We start from the raw sequence: 16118 nt of genomic DNA on the forward strand, positions 1-16118 counted from the left end.
AGAATACTAGTCAGTTAGTGTTTATTCCGTCACGCAAATTTTATGTAAGTTAGGTTTTTTATCCATTCCTCATGTAAACTGAGTTCGGTTTTTATCAAATCAAGTTAGGTTTTGATCCTTTTCTCGCTGTCAGTTTCCTTTGAACATGTATTGTGTCAACATGTAGTGGGTTAACAACATAGTGTAAAAGGGCCTATAAAGCAGGATATCATTGCTTTTCAAACAACAAAAGAGTCGAGGCATCAAAGGGATAGAAGTATTTTTAAAGATTTTTGTAAAAGTTTTCATTTTAAAAAGTTGCCTTGTTTGTCGTTTTTCCACCTGAAAACACAAGGATTGATATATTTAACATGATACATTTTGAAATGAATATATACTTGATCAAAGGAGATAGATATAAATCAGAAAATTCCTTTATAAAATCGTAATTACACCCGAAAACAAAGTTGTATCGGCTTTACAATCCGCCATGTTGGCACTGAGTTAGGGTCGCTGAACAGAGTTAAGATTATTTCCCGGGGACATGGCGTGATGATTCTCTACCAAGATGTTCAAAAATTATCCCCCTAGGGTCAAATTGGCCCCCCCTGGGGGTCACATGGTTTTATAATTATAGACATTATGGAAAAGCTTTTAAAATCTTCTTGTCAATAACCTACAACATTTAAAATTTTTACCCCATGTATGGTTTTGATTGGCAAGATGAACCTTTACATGAGTTGAACCCTTTACCTAGTGACGTACTTTCACATTTCTGTAGCTACAGCCTTAAAATTTGGACCACATGCTAGTTTTTGTGCACCGAAAAAAAAATTTGGGCCTTGAAATTGACCTGGTACCTACTTTTAAAATTTTTGAAGGTACAGGCTTCAATTTGGACCACATGCATAGTTTTTTGTTCCGAAATGAAATTTGACCTTGATTTTGACCTAGTGCCTACTTTCACCTTTCTCAAGTACAGCCTTCAAATTTGGACCACATGCATAGTTTTGTGTACTAAAAAATGTTTGACCTTGAAATTGACCTAGTGACTTACTTTCACTTTTTGAAGGTACAGGCTTCAAATTTAGACCACATGCATGTTTGTGTAAACCCAAAAAGAACTTTGATCTTGAGATTGACCTAGTGACCTACTTTCACATTTCTGATAGTAAAAGACTTCAGATTTGTACTGCATGCATATTTTTGTGTTCTGAATTGAAATTGACATTGATTTTTACCTAACTACCTACTTTCACATTTCTCAATCTACAGCCTCCAAAATTTTGAAGCACTTGCATATTTCTGTCTGCGAAATGAAGTTTGGGCTTTGATATTGATCTAGTGACCTTCTTTAACATTTTTCAAGCCAAGCTTTTTAAATTTGGACCACATACATATTATATTGTACCCAAATGAAATTTTACCTTTATTTTGACCTTGGCTAGTCTTGAAATTTGGAACATTCAAAAATGGCTCAGTGGATGGCACCAAGATCACTTTGTAAACTCTTTTTAGGTTAAAGGTCAAATCAGATTAAAATAGAATGGTAGAATTTTGCTTACAGTGAGCAATAATTTCTGTTCCTTGGTCAATTACTAAATGCATCTAAGGGGGCATTTCGTGTTCGACGAGCTCTTGTTATATTAGTCGTTATTTCGTGTTCGACGAGCTCTTGTTATATTAGTCTCTCTCTGTAGGCAAGAGTACAATACCCTGAAATCCCGAAAATAAGCTGCTGCTTATTTTGAATTTTCGTAAGGATTTGGTGGCTTAATTAATTATTATCGAGACCAGCTTATTTTCGAGTGCTGCAAACTTTTGAGTATATATATCCGGTAAGAGTTTAAAAACTGGCGTATTTTCGAGTACCAAAAGACTGCAGACACGGATGTCATATTTTTTGCTTTTTAGTAAAAACCTCAACGTCGGTAAATACTTATACTTCTGACATACCTGTTTTGTTATAATTTCTTAAGGCCTAAAAAAAAATTCTTCGTTTCCGGTAACATGCTCAAAAGAATTAGAGTAGGTAGGTCGGAAAAAAAAAATTTTTGGAATTTTTTTTTATTAACCCTTTACCCCATATAGATACAACAGTATTGATTATTGGTAACCAATACCACAGTGTATAGACTCTCTGTACGCCCAACCGAATGTCGCCAAAAACTAGGCGTTCAGAAATCAAAACACAATTTTTTGCTGTCACGGATTGCTTGGATTTTCATTGTTTATTTCGTTAATATCACATAAAGTAAGTGTATTTTTAATCTACATATCGATGGCTTGGCGCAAAACGGGTCCATCTGCATTTTTTGAAATTTTACAGGAGAAGGAAAAAACTGTTTCTTTTCTTAAGGAAAAGATGAAACTGACTCAAATTAAGAAATATCACTAACAAATATGAATGGATTCAATTCCTAATCACAATTATTTTTTAACTTTTATAGAAATATTACTTTTGTAACTTGGACTTAATATTTTGCACCAGGGTTTTCAGTGCAAAATAGGTCCATCTGCAGATAGACCTATTTTGCATTGTACTTTTCCTATAGCAGATCAATAAGTTAATGCAGATAAACTTATCTTGCACAGGATAAAGACACAAAACAAGAAAAAAAGGGAAAAAAACTTTAACTTCTTTATTTCTGAATTAATTTTTAATTAGGATTTCAAATGCACACAGTTAAATATGAACCATTCTATCATTAAGAATATCCTGAAAATGGTAAATCAAAGCATAAAATTATTTATACTTCCAATCATACTTTTAAAATAGAACAGTAGTGAAAGTGTTATTTACAAGAATATATATGTATTTGATTGATTGATTTTTTTCATAATTATTCATATCAAAGAACTTACAAATTCTTGAATAATTTATAATCAGTTATACATGTAAATAAAGTAAAGCTATTATTAATTGGGAAGAACTCGAAATAAAAGTAGGAAATGAATTCAGAACAGCCACATACCCCAGTACATCGGAAGTAAAAGTAATAGCATTTCTCTATGCTCCTGTGCATTTATAAAACTTTGTAATAAACATTTAATTTACATTGCTTATGTAACATCCCGAAAATTCTGAAATAGCCTTGAAACACCAAACCAATGTTTCCATTTCCGATGCTTTGTTTTAACGATAGAAACAAAATATTTTGTCAGGCATTTTGTTATAAACACACTTTTATATCAGCGTTTTATGGTACTTTTTCCATGTACATTATTGCAGTAAAACTGCACTTTTTTTCAACAATTCTGATATTTGTTCACCATTTCAATTATCTTCATGCCTAAGTGAATAGAAAAAGTTGTGGAGAACTCATAGGATCACATTTGAACTGCACATATGGACTAGGTCATTATATTTAAGATGCGAGTTTCTGTAAGTTGTTTCCTGGTACAGTGTACATCCGCTGCAGATGAGGCAGACTAAAGTCCAGTGTTATCAATAAGCCCCTTGTGCTTATGTTACGAACATTAAGGTTCACTTCTACATATAATTTATCACTGTAAGTTATCTTAACAATCTCTGGAGTTTTGTTTTCAAATGGCACAACCTTTATTTGCATCCATTTTATTTTCTGCCCTCTAGTGTCAACATCTAGATTTACAATTGACTTTGACAATAGTTTTAAATCTAAACAAGAGCACTTCAATGCAGAGCATTATATACGCCTGAAGCTATGACCTTTGTGTGACCTTGACCTTGAAGCAAGCCATCTAAAACATGCTCTATGCACATCATCTCGATGTGTTGAACACTTGTGCCAAATTTCATTAAAATCCTTCAAGGAGCTCAGGATCGAGCTACAGAGCTGACACTAAACAAAGTCGTATGACCTTCAATTGACTCCTAAGTGTGACCTTGAAACGAGCCATTCAAAACATGCACTCGTCTCGATGTGGTGAACATTTGTATCAAATTTCTTCGAATCCTTCCAGGGGTTCAAGAATTACAGAGCGGATGGAAATTGCTAAAGGACAGACGGAAACCGGGGTCATAACATAATACGTCCCTTCAGGTGTATAAAAATCATTGGTATCTAGTTCCTTGACCTTGTAAGGTCTTGAATTTTGGCATGTCATTCTAATTGTAGCTGCCCATTATGGAGTTATTTAGATGGACTGTCCTCTGCTTGCAAGCTCAGTGGTAACATGAACCAAGTCATTCTCATTTTGAGTTTGTCCACGTTCAAGGAATTTACATACATGCCATATCTGATGATGTCCCCTATTGCTTTGAGTGTCCTAAGTCAAAGGTCAAGGCCACAAAGGCCTTGAGACTGAAACTGGTTTCTGCAGGAAAAGTCTTAAAATGACTTCTGCTCATGAACTGCTTGATAGATCTTCATGAAACTTGGTCTGTAGTATCATTTGTAAGATCTTCACCCAGTTTATACTTACCGGTAACATTGTTGTTACCTTTCATGATTCAATGTGTAATACATAAATTTATAATTATTCAGTTATGGTCAGGTGAGTAACTTAAGGCCATGATGGCCCTGTTTTCTCTTATTTTTCAGGAGAAAAAGCTCTAGCTTTCCTCTTAATGAGTATTATCAAGTTACCCCTCAGAGTCATTGCATGTCTGGAGCATAGAGGTGGCAGTCTACTCAAGAAATACAAAGTCCAGTCTGCCTACAAACTTCATCAGTTTGGTCTCCAGTTTATAGTGAAAAAAGACTGGCATTCTGGTAGGGCTACTAAATCTTCACATCTGTCAGATCCAGAGAATAAAGGGGAGCGCCAAAAGGGTATTAACTTTGATACCCTCGGATCATGGAACAGCAGGATAGAAATGACGATTGATATTGAGAAAAGCATCCAGAAAGGAAGTCTGATTCCGGAAATTCCTCTTGGTAATATATAATCATTGTTTCAGCAGTAGGCAAAGATTTGTTACATTTCATTGCTAATCATTCTGTATTTAGCGAACTACTTGTATTCTTTTTAGCTCACCTGTCACAAAGTGACAAGGTGAGCTTTTGTGATCGCGCGGCGTCCGTCGTCCGTCCGTGCGTGCGTCCGTAAACTTTTGCTTGTGACCACTCTAGAGGTCACATTTTTCATGGGATCTTTATGAAAATTGGTCAGAATGTTCACCTTGATGATATCTAGGTCAAGTTCGAAACTGGGTCACGTGCCGTCAAAAACTAGGTCAGTAGGTCTAAAAATAGAAAAACCTTGTGACCTCTCTAGAGGCCATATATTTCACAAGATCTTCATGAAAATTGGTCAGAATGTTCACCTTGATGATATTTAGGTCAAGTTTGAAACTGGGTCACGTGGGGTCAAAAACTAGGTCAGTAGGTCTAAAAATAGAAAAACCTTATGACCTCTCTAGAGGCCATATTTTTCATGAGATCTTCATGAATATTGGTCAGAATGTTCACCTTGATGATATCTAGGTCAGGTTCGAAACTGGGTCACGTGTGGTCAAAAACTAGGTCAGTAGGTCTAAAAATAGAAAAACCTTGTGACCTCTCTAGAGGCCATATTTTTCATGAGATCTTCATGAATATTGGTCAGAATGTTCACCTTGATGATATCTAGGTCAAGTTTGAAACTGGGTCACATGGGGTCAAAAACTAGGTCATTAGGTCTAAAAATAGAAAAACCTTGTGACCTCTCTAGAGGCCATATTTCTCAATGGATCTTCATGAAAATTGGTCAGAATGTTCAGCTTGATGATATCTAGGTCAAGTTCGAAACTGGGTCACGTGGGGGTAAAAACTAGGTCAGTAGATCTAAAAATAGAAAAACCTTGTGACCTCTCTAGAGGCCATATTTTTCATGAGATCTTCATGAATATTGGTCAGAATGTTCACCTTGATGATATCTAGGTCAAGTTCGATACTGGGTCATGTGGGATCAAAAACTAGGTCAGTAGGTCTAAAAATAGAAAAACCTTGTGACCTCTCTAGAGGCCATATTTCTCAATGGATCTTCATGAAAATTGGTCAGAATGTTCACCTTGATGATATCTAGGTCAAGTTCGAAACTTGGTCACGTGCAGTCAAAAACTAGGTCAGTAGGTCTAAAAGTAGAAAAACCTTGTGACCTCTCTAGAGGCCATATTTTTCAATGGATCTTCAAGAAAATTGGTCAGAATGTTAACCTTGATGATATCTAGATCAAGTTCGAAACTGGGTCACGTGGGGTTAAAAACTAGGTCAGTAGATCTAAAAATAGAAAAACCTTGTGACCTCTCTAGAGGCCATATTTTTCATGAGATCTTCATGAATATTGGTCAGAAGGTTCATCTTGATGATATCTAGGTCAGGTTTGAAACTGGGTCACGTGGGGTTAAAAGCTAGGTCAGTAGGTCTAAAAATAGAAAAACCTTGTGACCTCTCTAGAGGCCATATTTCTCTATGGATCTTCATGAAAATTGGTGAGACTGTTCAGCTTGATGATATCTAGGTCAGGTTCGTAACTGGGTCATGTGCCGTCAAAAACTAGGCTAGTAGGTCGAAAAATAGAAAAACCTTGTGACCTCTCTAGAGGCCATATTTTTCACGAGATCTTCATGAAAATTGGTGAGCATGTTCACCTTGATGATATCTAGGTCAACTTTAAAAGTGGGTCACGTGCCTTCAAAAACTAGGTCATTAGGTCAAATAATAGAAAAACCTTGTGACCTCTCTAGAGGCCATATTTTTCAATGGATCTTCATGAAAATTGGTCAGAATTTTTTATCTTGATGATATCTATGTCACATGTGCTGAAAAACTAGGTCACTTTGTCAAATAATAGAAATAACGACGTCATACTCAGTTCAACACTGGGTCATGTGGGGATAGGTGAGCGATTCAGGACCATCATGGTCCTCTTGTTTCAATAATCTTCCAAAAAATACTGACAAATAGGCCGAAATGTAAATGGAATTCTTAAAAACCCCTTACTTTCGGTTTTGTCGGGGTACCGGCAGTCTCTCTACACACCAGATTTTGATGCACAGGCAGGCTCTCTGCATTACGCACAGGCAGGCTCTATGCTAATGACTATTTGTACGCATTATAGCTTAATTAATCTGGTGTGTAGATTTGACTTTTTATAACTGTCAACATCACGCCTTATTTCAAAACGTCAAAAAACCAAGCTGAAAATGAGTTTACTATTGACCCATAATATTACTATATTGAAATACTTAAAAGATTTACCTTGAAGTGACAATTTTTATATTAAGATATAAGAGGTTTTTTTATTGAACCAGGAATCCTGAAGACGTCTGAAAAGCCACAGGGCACATTTAAATTTCGGATGTTCAAACCCCTTACATGCAAGCTTCGTTTCACAAAAATTCTGTTTGTGTAGTGCTATGAACAGCCGAAACCAAAATGGCTACTGAGTTGTTTTCCTCTAAAATTTCTTTCACCAGTGTCAGTTTCAAATGTTCTACAGGTGTAAAATTAAAGCTGCTTTTTATCTTTCCTGTGTTTTTATTTTGTTTTTTCTTCTTTTTTTTTCAGATAACACAGATTGTGCAAGTTTTTGAAAATGGTAAGTTGTTTTACTGTTAATAGGGTCGATATCAATATATTTTTACTTATACGAAATACATGAGGAGAACTCTCGTTTATTTTAAAATCAAGCCGCCCTGACCCCGTCGGTACCAACCTTGGCACAATAAATGGGCAGTTTTTATCATGACTGTAAAGACCGCTGCTCGGCCAACCTCATATGCTGCGCAGGGCCCGACAGACCCGTTTGAAAACTGACTTTAGCATTTACATCTTTGAACTGCATATCATTTTACTTGTGTTCTGAATCCTTTATTTGAATCGTTCCCCTGTTTTTAAACAATATAATGTATAGTAAGAATTTGCTTTTTGACATTCCCATGCGACGTTGCCATACGGAAAGAGTTCGAATCCTGGTTCTGCCATACAAAATATGTTTTTATATTTACATTTGCTATTCCTCACAACAGCCTGTTTTATAGAAAGAAAAGTAGATATATGGTGAACCGTTTAGACTATCAATATAAATTTATGAAGTTCGTACAAGTAAGAAAATATTGATATCGACCCTATTAACAATAAAAACAACTTACCATTTTTAAAAGCCTGCAGTTTGTGATATCTGCAAAAAGAAAACACACAATAAAGATAAAAAATAACTAAAACAAAAAAGCAGCTGTAATTTTACACTCGTAGAACAATTGAAACCGACAACATGGACCTGGGTTCCTGGTTCAAAAAAAAAAACTGTTACATCTAAATAGAAAAATTGTCACTTCAACTTTAATCTTTTAAGTATTTCAATATAGTAATATTATGGGTCGACAGTAAACTAATTTTCAGTTTGGTTTTTGATGTTTTGAAATAAGGTGTGATGGTTGACAGTTATAAAAAAACAGATCTACACACCAAATTAATTAAGCTATAACGTGCCATATAGACATTAGCATAGAGCCTGCCTGTGCGTAATGCAGAGAGCCTGCCTGTGCATCAAAAACTGGTGTGCAGAGAGACCACCGGTGCCCCGTCAAAACCGAAAGTAAGGGGTTTTGAAGAATTCTATTTACATTTCGGCCTATATTTGTCAATATTTTTTAGAAGAATATTGAAAAATGAATACAAGTAGTGCGCTTGATACGTATGATATCAAAGCAAAAACTCGTTAAAGACTGTGGAAAAGGTCGGGTTAGTGTTCCATGTCAGTACACCATCAATTAATTTCATCGAGTTTGCGAGCAAAATGGCTGATAATTAAAAAGTAAACACTACAATACATAGTAAAGATATTCTAATGTTCCGTGCTCTACTTATTTTTGAGCAGCATACCTATTATCATGGATGGCAGCTCGATTTTTTTTTCCTCCTCATCCGATCTGGACATTGTTTATAGCAAAGAAAAGCCGATACCAAAGCAAAGAAACCGCCGATATAGTAGATTTCGCTAAGAGTCCACCGATATGGATATGCACCGTGCTATTGTGACCGCTTGATGTCCGTCGTCAGTCGTGCGTAGTCCGTCGTCTGTCAACAATTTCTAAAAAAAATCTTCTTCTTGAAAACCACTGTGCAGAATTACACCAAACTTCACAGGAATGTTCCTTGGCCCCCTTTCAAAATTATTCAAAGAATTGAATTCCATGCAGAACTCTGGTTGCCATGGCAACCAAAAGGAAAAACTTTAAAAATCTTCTTGTCCAAAACCACAGGGCCTAGGGCTTTGATATCTAGTGTGTAGCATCATCTAGTGGTCCTGTACCAAGATTATTCAAATTATCCCCCTAGGGTCAAATATGGCCCCGCCCCGGGGGTCACATGGTTTATATAGATTTATATAGGGAAACTTTGAAAATCTTCTTGTACAAAACCACATTGCCTAGGGCTTTGATATTTGGTATGTAGCATCATCTAGTGGTTCTCTACCAAGATTGTTCAAATTATCCCCCTAGGGTCAAATATGGCCCCGCCCCGGGGGTCACATGGTTTATATAGACTTATATAGGGAAAACTTTGAAAATCTTCTTGTACAAAACCACATGGCCTAGGGCTTTGATATTTGGTATATATCTAAGCATCATCTAGTGGTCCTCTACCAAAATTGTTCAAATTATCCCCGTAGGGTCAAATATGGCCCCGCCCTGGGGGTCCCAAATTTTACATAGACTTTTATAGGAAAAAAAGTTTAAAAATCTTCTTGTTTGAAAGCACAACACTTAGACCTTTGATATTTGATTTGTAGCATTGTCTTATGGTCCTCAACCAAAATTATTCAAATTGTACCCCTTCGGTGAAAAGAGGACCTGCCCTGGGGGTCCCAAGTTTTATATAGACTTATATAGGAAAAAGCTTTAAAAATCTTCTTGTCTGAAACCATACGACCTAAGGTTTTTGATATTTGGTATGATGCATTGTCTAGTAGTCCTCTACCAAAATTGTTCAAATTATGCCCCTGGGGTTAAAAGAGGCCCCACCCTGGGGTCACTTAGTTATTATGTGAGTTATATAGGAAAAATACTTAAAAAATCATCTGATCCTATTTCCAAGACTGTTTAATTATAATTACCTGATGACCCCTGGAAGTAATATGATGTCACTTGACTGTGACCTTGACCTACTGATCTACTTTCTTGTTTTTTAAGATACAGCCTTGAAATTTTGATGACGTACACAGTTTTGCACACAAATCGTAAAACTGAATTTCATTGACCATGAATGTGACCTACTGACTTTCTTAATATTTTATCATCAGTTTGACATTTGAAACATGTAGCTCATATTACTCAGGTGAGCAATCCAGAGTCATCATGACCCTCTTGTTTAAGATACAGCATTAAAATTTGGATGACTTGTACAGTTTTGCACACTGATCTTAAAACTGATTTTCAGTAACCTTGAATGTGACTACTGACCTACTTTCTTGCTTTTTAAGATACAGCTTTGAAATTTGGATGACTTGTATATTTTTGCATGCCGATCTTTAAACAGACATTCAGTGATCATCAATATGACCTACTGACCTACTTTCTTGTTTTCTAAGCTACAGCAAAAAGATTTGGACCAGCTGTAATATTTTTTTACAGATTTCAAAAGTAATTTTGCATAATTTTTACCTTGACTTACTCTCCTAATTTTCTTGTTTTTAAAGCTTTAGCTAAGAAGTTTGTTCAAGCAAACAACTCTACTCAGTTGAGCGATATAGGGCCATCATGGTCCTCTTGTTTTAATTGGTGATGACTATACGATTCCAGTACTATTTTTGAACCTTTGGTTCAGAGTGAGCTATTGTGATGTGTCTGTCATTACCTTTTTGCTCTAATCATTTTACTTCTCATGAACCACATGATGGAGTTTTATCAAAGTTGGTCAGAAGTGTCCAGACTAACCTTGCGTGTACCTATCTCATATTTGTTTAAATGGTTTTGCTTGGCTCTTATTAGGGGCTGCTAGAACTAAATATGATACATGCCATGATATTTTATAATCAGTTTCTTGTACATTTGTATTAGTATATTTTGTAAAGAGGACCTTTTTGTATGTGATTTTATCTACTTTCAACATTCTAAACAAATAAGAAAAAAAAAACAGTATTTTAAACTTTATATGCCTTCACAGGCCCTCAAGCTAGTCTTGGATTTTAAGGACTTAAAGGAGATGTAACCTCTCTATCAGCTTAGATTAGGGGAAGAGAGATTTTAGGGAGTAGTGGAGCTAACTACCATATGTGTCACAGCAATAAAGTCACAAAAAGAAACTAAATATATTTGGAACCATTTTACATAATTTATTACCTTTGTCATAAATTATTTTACCTAATTTAGAATGAGTTGCTTTCAAAAAGATTGAAAATTAACTGTTTTTAAGTGCCTTTTATATGCAGCGAATTCTTCTTCAACGGTTAAACTTTTATCCTGTTTGGCAGGGGATACCAGTTCACTGAATTTGCTTGGTTTTCTTCAGATGATGTTGGAACTGCTAGCTTGCTTGGAAGGCGTAAAGTAAATGAAGACAGATTTAGCATAGAGCAGATCTCAGATGATTTGTTATATTTTGCCATATTTGATGGTCATGGCGGTGCAACAGCAGTGGATTTTGTACAGGCATATATTCAACATCACATCAGTCATTGGCTGTCTAGAACAACAGATTTATCGGAAGTCCTCAGGAATAGTTTCATTGATGTTAACAATCTGTTAACAAGACATCTTTTTTTTTTTAATGATGGTAAGAAGTCACTTATCAAGTTCTTAGCTCACCTGAGCCAAAGGCTCAGAGTGAGCTATTGTGATCGCTCACCGTCCGGCGTCCGGCCACACTTTCTTTTAAACAACATCTCCTCCTAAACCACTAAGCCAATTTTGATGAAACTTCACAGGGATGATCCTTGGATAGTCTTCTTTAAAAATTATTCAAGGAATTGAATTCTGTACAGAACTCTGGTTGCCATGGCAACTGAAAGGAAAAACTTTGAAAATCTTCTTGTCCAAAACCATAAGGCCTAAGGCTTTGATATTTAGTATGTAGCATCATCTAGTGGACCTCTACAAAGATTGTCCAAATTATCCCCCTAGGATGTAATATGGCCCCGCCCTGGGGGTCACATTGTTTCTGTAGACTTATATAGGGAAAAACTTTGAAAATCTTCCTGTCCGAAACCACAAGACACAGGCTTTTGATATCTGGTATGTAGCTTTGCCTTGTGGTCCTCTACCAAGATTGTTCAAATTATTCCCCTAGGGTGAAAAGAGGCCCTGCCATGGGGTTCCCTAGTTTTACATAGACATATATAGGAAAAAGCTTAAAAAATCTTCTTGCCTGAAACTACAAGGCCTATGCTTTTGATATTTGGTATGTTGCATTGCCAAGTGGTCTAATACCAAAATTATTCAAATTATGCCCCTGGGATGAAAAAGGCCTTGCCCTGGGGGTCCCAAGTTTTTCATAGACTTATAAAGGAAAAATCTTCAAAAATCTTCTTGTCTGAAAGTTCAAGGCCTATGCCTTTGATATTTTGTATGTATCATTGCCTAGTTGTTCTCTAACAAGATTGTTCAAATTATGCCCCCGAGGTGAAAAGAGACCCCACCCCAGGGGTCATTTGATATATGAGTTATATAGAAAAAATACTTCAAAAATTATCAGATAATATTTCCTAGACTGTTTAATTATGTTTACCTGATGACCCTTAAGTGATAACGGTCACCCGACTGTGACCTTGACCTACTGACCTACTTTCTTGCTTTTTAAGATACAGCCTTGAAATTTGGATGACATGTACAGTTTAGCACACTGATGTTAAAACATACTTTCAGTGACCCTGAATGTGACCTACTGACCTACTTTCTTGGTTTTAGCTCACCTGTCACATAGTGACAAGGTGAGCTTTTGTGATCACCCTTTGTCTTCGTCCGTCGTCAGTGCGTCCGTGCGTGCGTGCGTCCATCAACAATTTCTTGTCTGCACGATAGTGGTTTCATTTATGATTTTATTTAAACAAACTTGCACACAACTTGTATCACCATAAGATCTCGGTTCCTTTCTTGAACTGGCCAGATCCCATTATTTGTTCCAGAGTTATGGCCCCTGAAAAGGCCAAAATTAGCTATTTTGCCCTTTTCTACACAATAGCAGCTTTATTTATGATTTGATTTTTACCAAACTTGCACACAACTTGTATCACCATAAGATCTTGGTCCCTTTCTTGAACTGGCCAGATTCCATTATGGGTTCCAGAGTTATGGCCCCTGAAAGGGCCAGAATTAGCTATTTTGACCTTGTCTGCACAATAGCAGCTTCATTTTTGATTTGAATTTAATCAAACTTGCACAAAACTTGTGTCACTATAAGATCTTGGTTTCTTTCTTGAACCGACCAGATCCCATAATGGGTTCCAGAGTTATGGCCCCAGAAAGGGCCAAAATTAGCTATTTTGACCTTGTCTGCACAATAGCAGCTTCATTTATGATTTGAATTAAATCAAACTTGCACAAAACTTGTGTCACCATAAGGTCTTGGTTCCTTTCTTGAACCAACCAGATCCCATAATGGGTTATAGAGTTATGGCCCCTGAAAGGGCCAAAATTAGCTATTTTGACCTTGTCTGAACAATAGCAGCTTCATTTATGATTTGATTTTAACCAAACTTTCACACAACTTGTATTACCATAAGATCTCTATTCCTTTTATACGCCCGAAGGGACGTATTATGTTATCGCTTCTGTGTCCATCTGTCTGTCTGTCTGTTGGTTCGCAATTTCCTTTCCGCTCTGTTACTCTTGAACCCCTTGAAGGATTTCAAAGAAACCTGACACTAATGTTCACGTCATCGAAACGATGTGCAGAGCGCATGTTTCGGATGTCTAACTTCAAGGTCAAGGTCACACTTTGGGGTCAAAAGTCATATGACTTTGTTTTGTGTGCATATTGATCTGCATTTGCATTGCATTGCAGTGCTCTTGTTGAGTCAACTAAAGGCTGAAAGCCTTTTGACGAGTCCTTGCCTTTCAGCGATTCTCTAAATGGACCGAATAACACGTGAAGGGATGTAGTTCCATTAGATTTCTCAAATTTCAAACAGTTTACTGCATGAATGAAGTTAAGTTGTGTCAATTCCCTTTGCTATGACCAATATACCATGTAATCTGTCATATTTATAACTTGTAATTGTGTAATACTCGAATGTAACTCATTAAGCATAAATGTGCATTTTAAGAATTGCGCAGGCTTACAAAGCTTGCGTAACATCCAGCGAAAGACAAAAAATAGTTCCACAGGGCTCCAGATAAGATGCATATTAGCGTAAATTACATATAGAAATAATGCAAATACGCATGTCTAATAGTTTCTAAGCATATAAAAACGTATATAAAATTACAGAAACGCACACAATGCTTTTTTAAAAACAAAATCTGAATCGTCTGGATGCGTTAGGTAACATAGCGGATCAGCCTTAATTCTCCCACATTGAACGTATACACGCATCGTATGATTTCTATAAACTTTGCGTGGGTTGAATTTTGCAGTCAGTAAACCAATTAATTATCGGAAGAAGAAGCTCTTACTGGTTTGTTTAGTTACTACTGATATTAAAAATTATTTTAATTCTTATTTTTCGAGAAATAAACAAATCGGCGAAACATTTAATTGTATTTTCTTGTAGTTTTTGAAATCGAAAGTTGATCGTCTATGTTTGGCTGCTTTCACGAAACGAAACAACTTTTTTATGAAAAGATTTAAATAAGAGGTAACTTAACCTTAAACTTCAATGTCAGATACTGCCAATTGCTGCTAAATGTCTCCGTATCATCACAATTTGTAAAATATATTGTTGAAACTGGAGAAAAGTGTAATCGTATCGAGATATAATATTTTGGGTAAATATCGAGCTGTGTTATGAAATTTTAAGAAAAAAAACTAAAAACAAACTGAAACTGGTAGACTATACTGTCAGTACATCAATCATTAGCCGACTCAGGCCCTTCAGGCCTTTGATTTTTATTTGGAATTCTTTTGTTCACTTACAGTAATTTTTAGCTTACCTGAGCACAAAGTGCTCAAGGTGAGCTTTTGTGATCGCCCTGTGTCCGTCAACAGCGGCGTCAACAATTTGACTGTTAACACTCTAGAGGTCACAGTTTTGGCCAAATCTTAATGAAACTTGGTCAGAACGTTACCATCAATAAAATCTTGGATGAGTTCGATATTGGGTCATCTGGGGTCAAAAACTAGGTCACCAGGTCAAATCAAAGGAAAAGCTTGTTAACACTAGAGGTCACAATTTTGGCCCAATCTTAATGAAACTTGGTCAGAATGTTACCCTCAATAAAATCTTGGACGAGTTCGATATTGGGTCATCTGGGGTCAAAAACTAGGTCACCAGGTCAAATCAAAGGAAAAGCTTGTTAACACTCTAGAGGTATCTTAATGAAACTTGGTCAGAATGTTACCCTCAATAAAATCTTGGATGAGTTCGATGTTGGGTCATCTGGGGGTCAAAAACTAGGTCACCATGTCAAATCAAAGGAAAGGCTTGTTAACACTCTAGAGGTCACAATTTGGGCCCAATCTTATTAAAACTTGGTCAGAATGTTACTTTCAATAAAGTCTTGGACGAATTTGATATTGTGTCATCCGGGGTCAGAAACAAGGTCACCATGTCAAATCAAAGGAAAAACTTGTTAACACTCTAGAGGCCACATTTATGACTGTATCTTCATGAAACATAGTCAGAATGTTAATCTTGATGATCTTTAGATCAAGTTTGAATCTTGGTCATGTGGAGTCAAAAACTAGGTCACAGGGTCAAATCAAAGGAAAAGCTAGTTTACACTGTAGAGGCCACATTTATGACCGTATCTTAATTTAACTTGGTCAGAACGTTAAGCTTGATTATCTGTAGGTCAAGTTCAAATCTGGGTCAGGTGGGGTCAAAAACTAGGTCACTAGGTCAAATCAAAGGAAAAGATTGTTAACACTCTAGAGGCCACATTTATGACTGTATCTTCATGAAACTTAGTCAGAATGTTAATCTTGATGATATTTAGGTCAAGTTCAAATCTTGGTCATGTGGGTAAAAAACTAGGTCACAGGGTCAAATCAAAGGAATAGCTATTTAACACTTTAAAGGCCACATTTATGACCATATCTTAATGAAACTTGGTCAGAATGTTAATCCTGATG

The 16118-nt window shown here is 36.3% G+C and overlaps 1 protein-coding gene across 2 annotated transcripts in view; it reads left to right on the plus strand.

Annotated features, from left to right (window-relative positions):
* The window catches only part of LOC123557420 (protein phosphatase 1K, mitochondrial-like), an 83620-nt gene that overhangs the window by 29159 nt on the left and 38343 nt on the right, over positions 1–16118 (plus strand). For both annotated transcript variants that reach the window (XM_053543764.1, XM_053543765.1), the window contains 2 exons: positions 4506–4841; positions 11400–11663. In XM_053543764.1, coding sequence (XP_053399739.1) covers positions 4532–4841; positions 11400–11663 — 574 coding nt within the window. In that variant the 5' untranslated portion in view covers positions 4506–4531. The remainder of the gene's footprint in view (positions 1–4505; positions 4842–11399; positions 11664–16118) is intronic.

Source organism: Mercenaria mercenaria, chromosome 5, assembly GCF_021730395.1.
Source record: "Mercenaria mercenaria strain notata chromosome 5, MADL_Memer_1, whole genome shotgun sequence".
Lineage (NCBI taxonomy): Eukaryota > Metazoa > Mollusca > Bivalvia > Venerida > Veneridae > Mercenaria > Mercenaria mercenaria.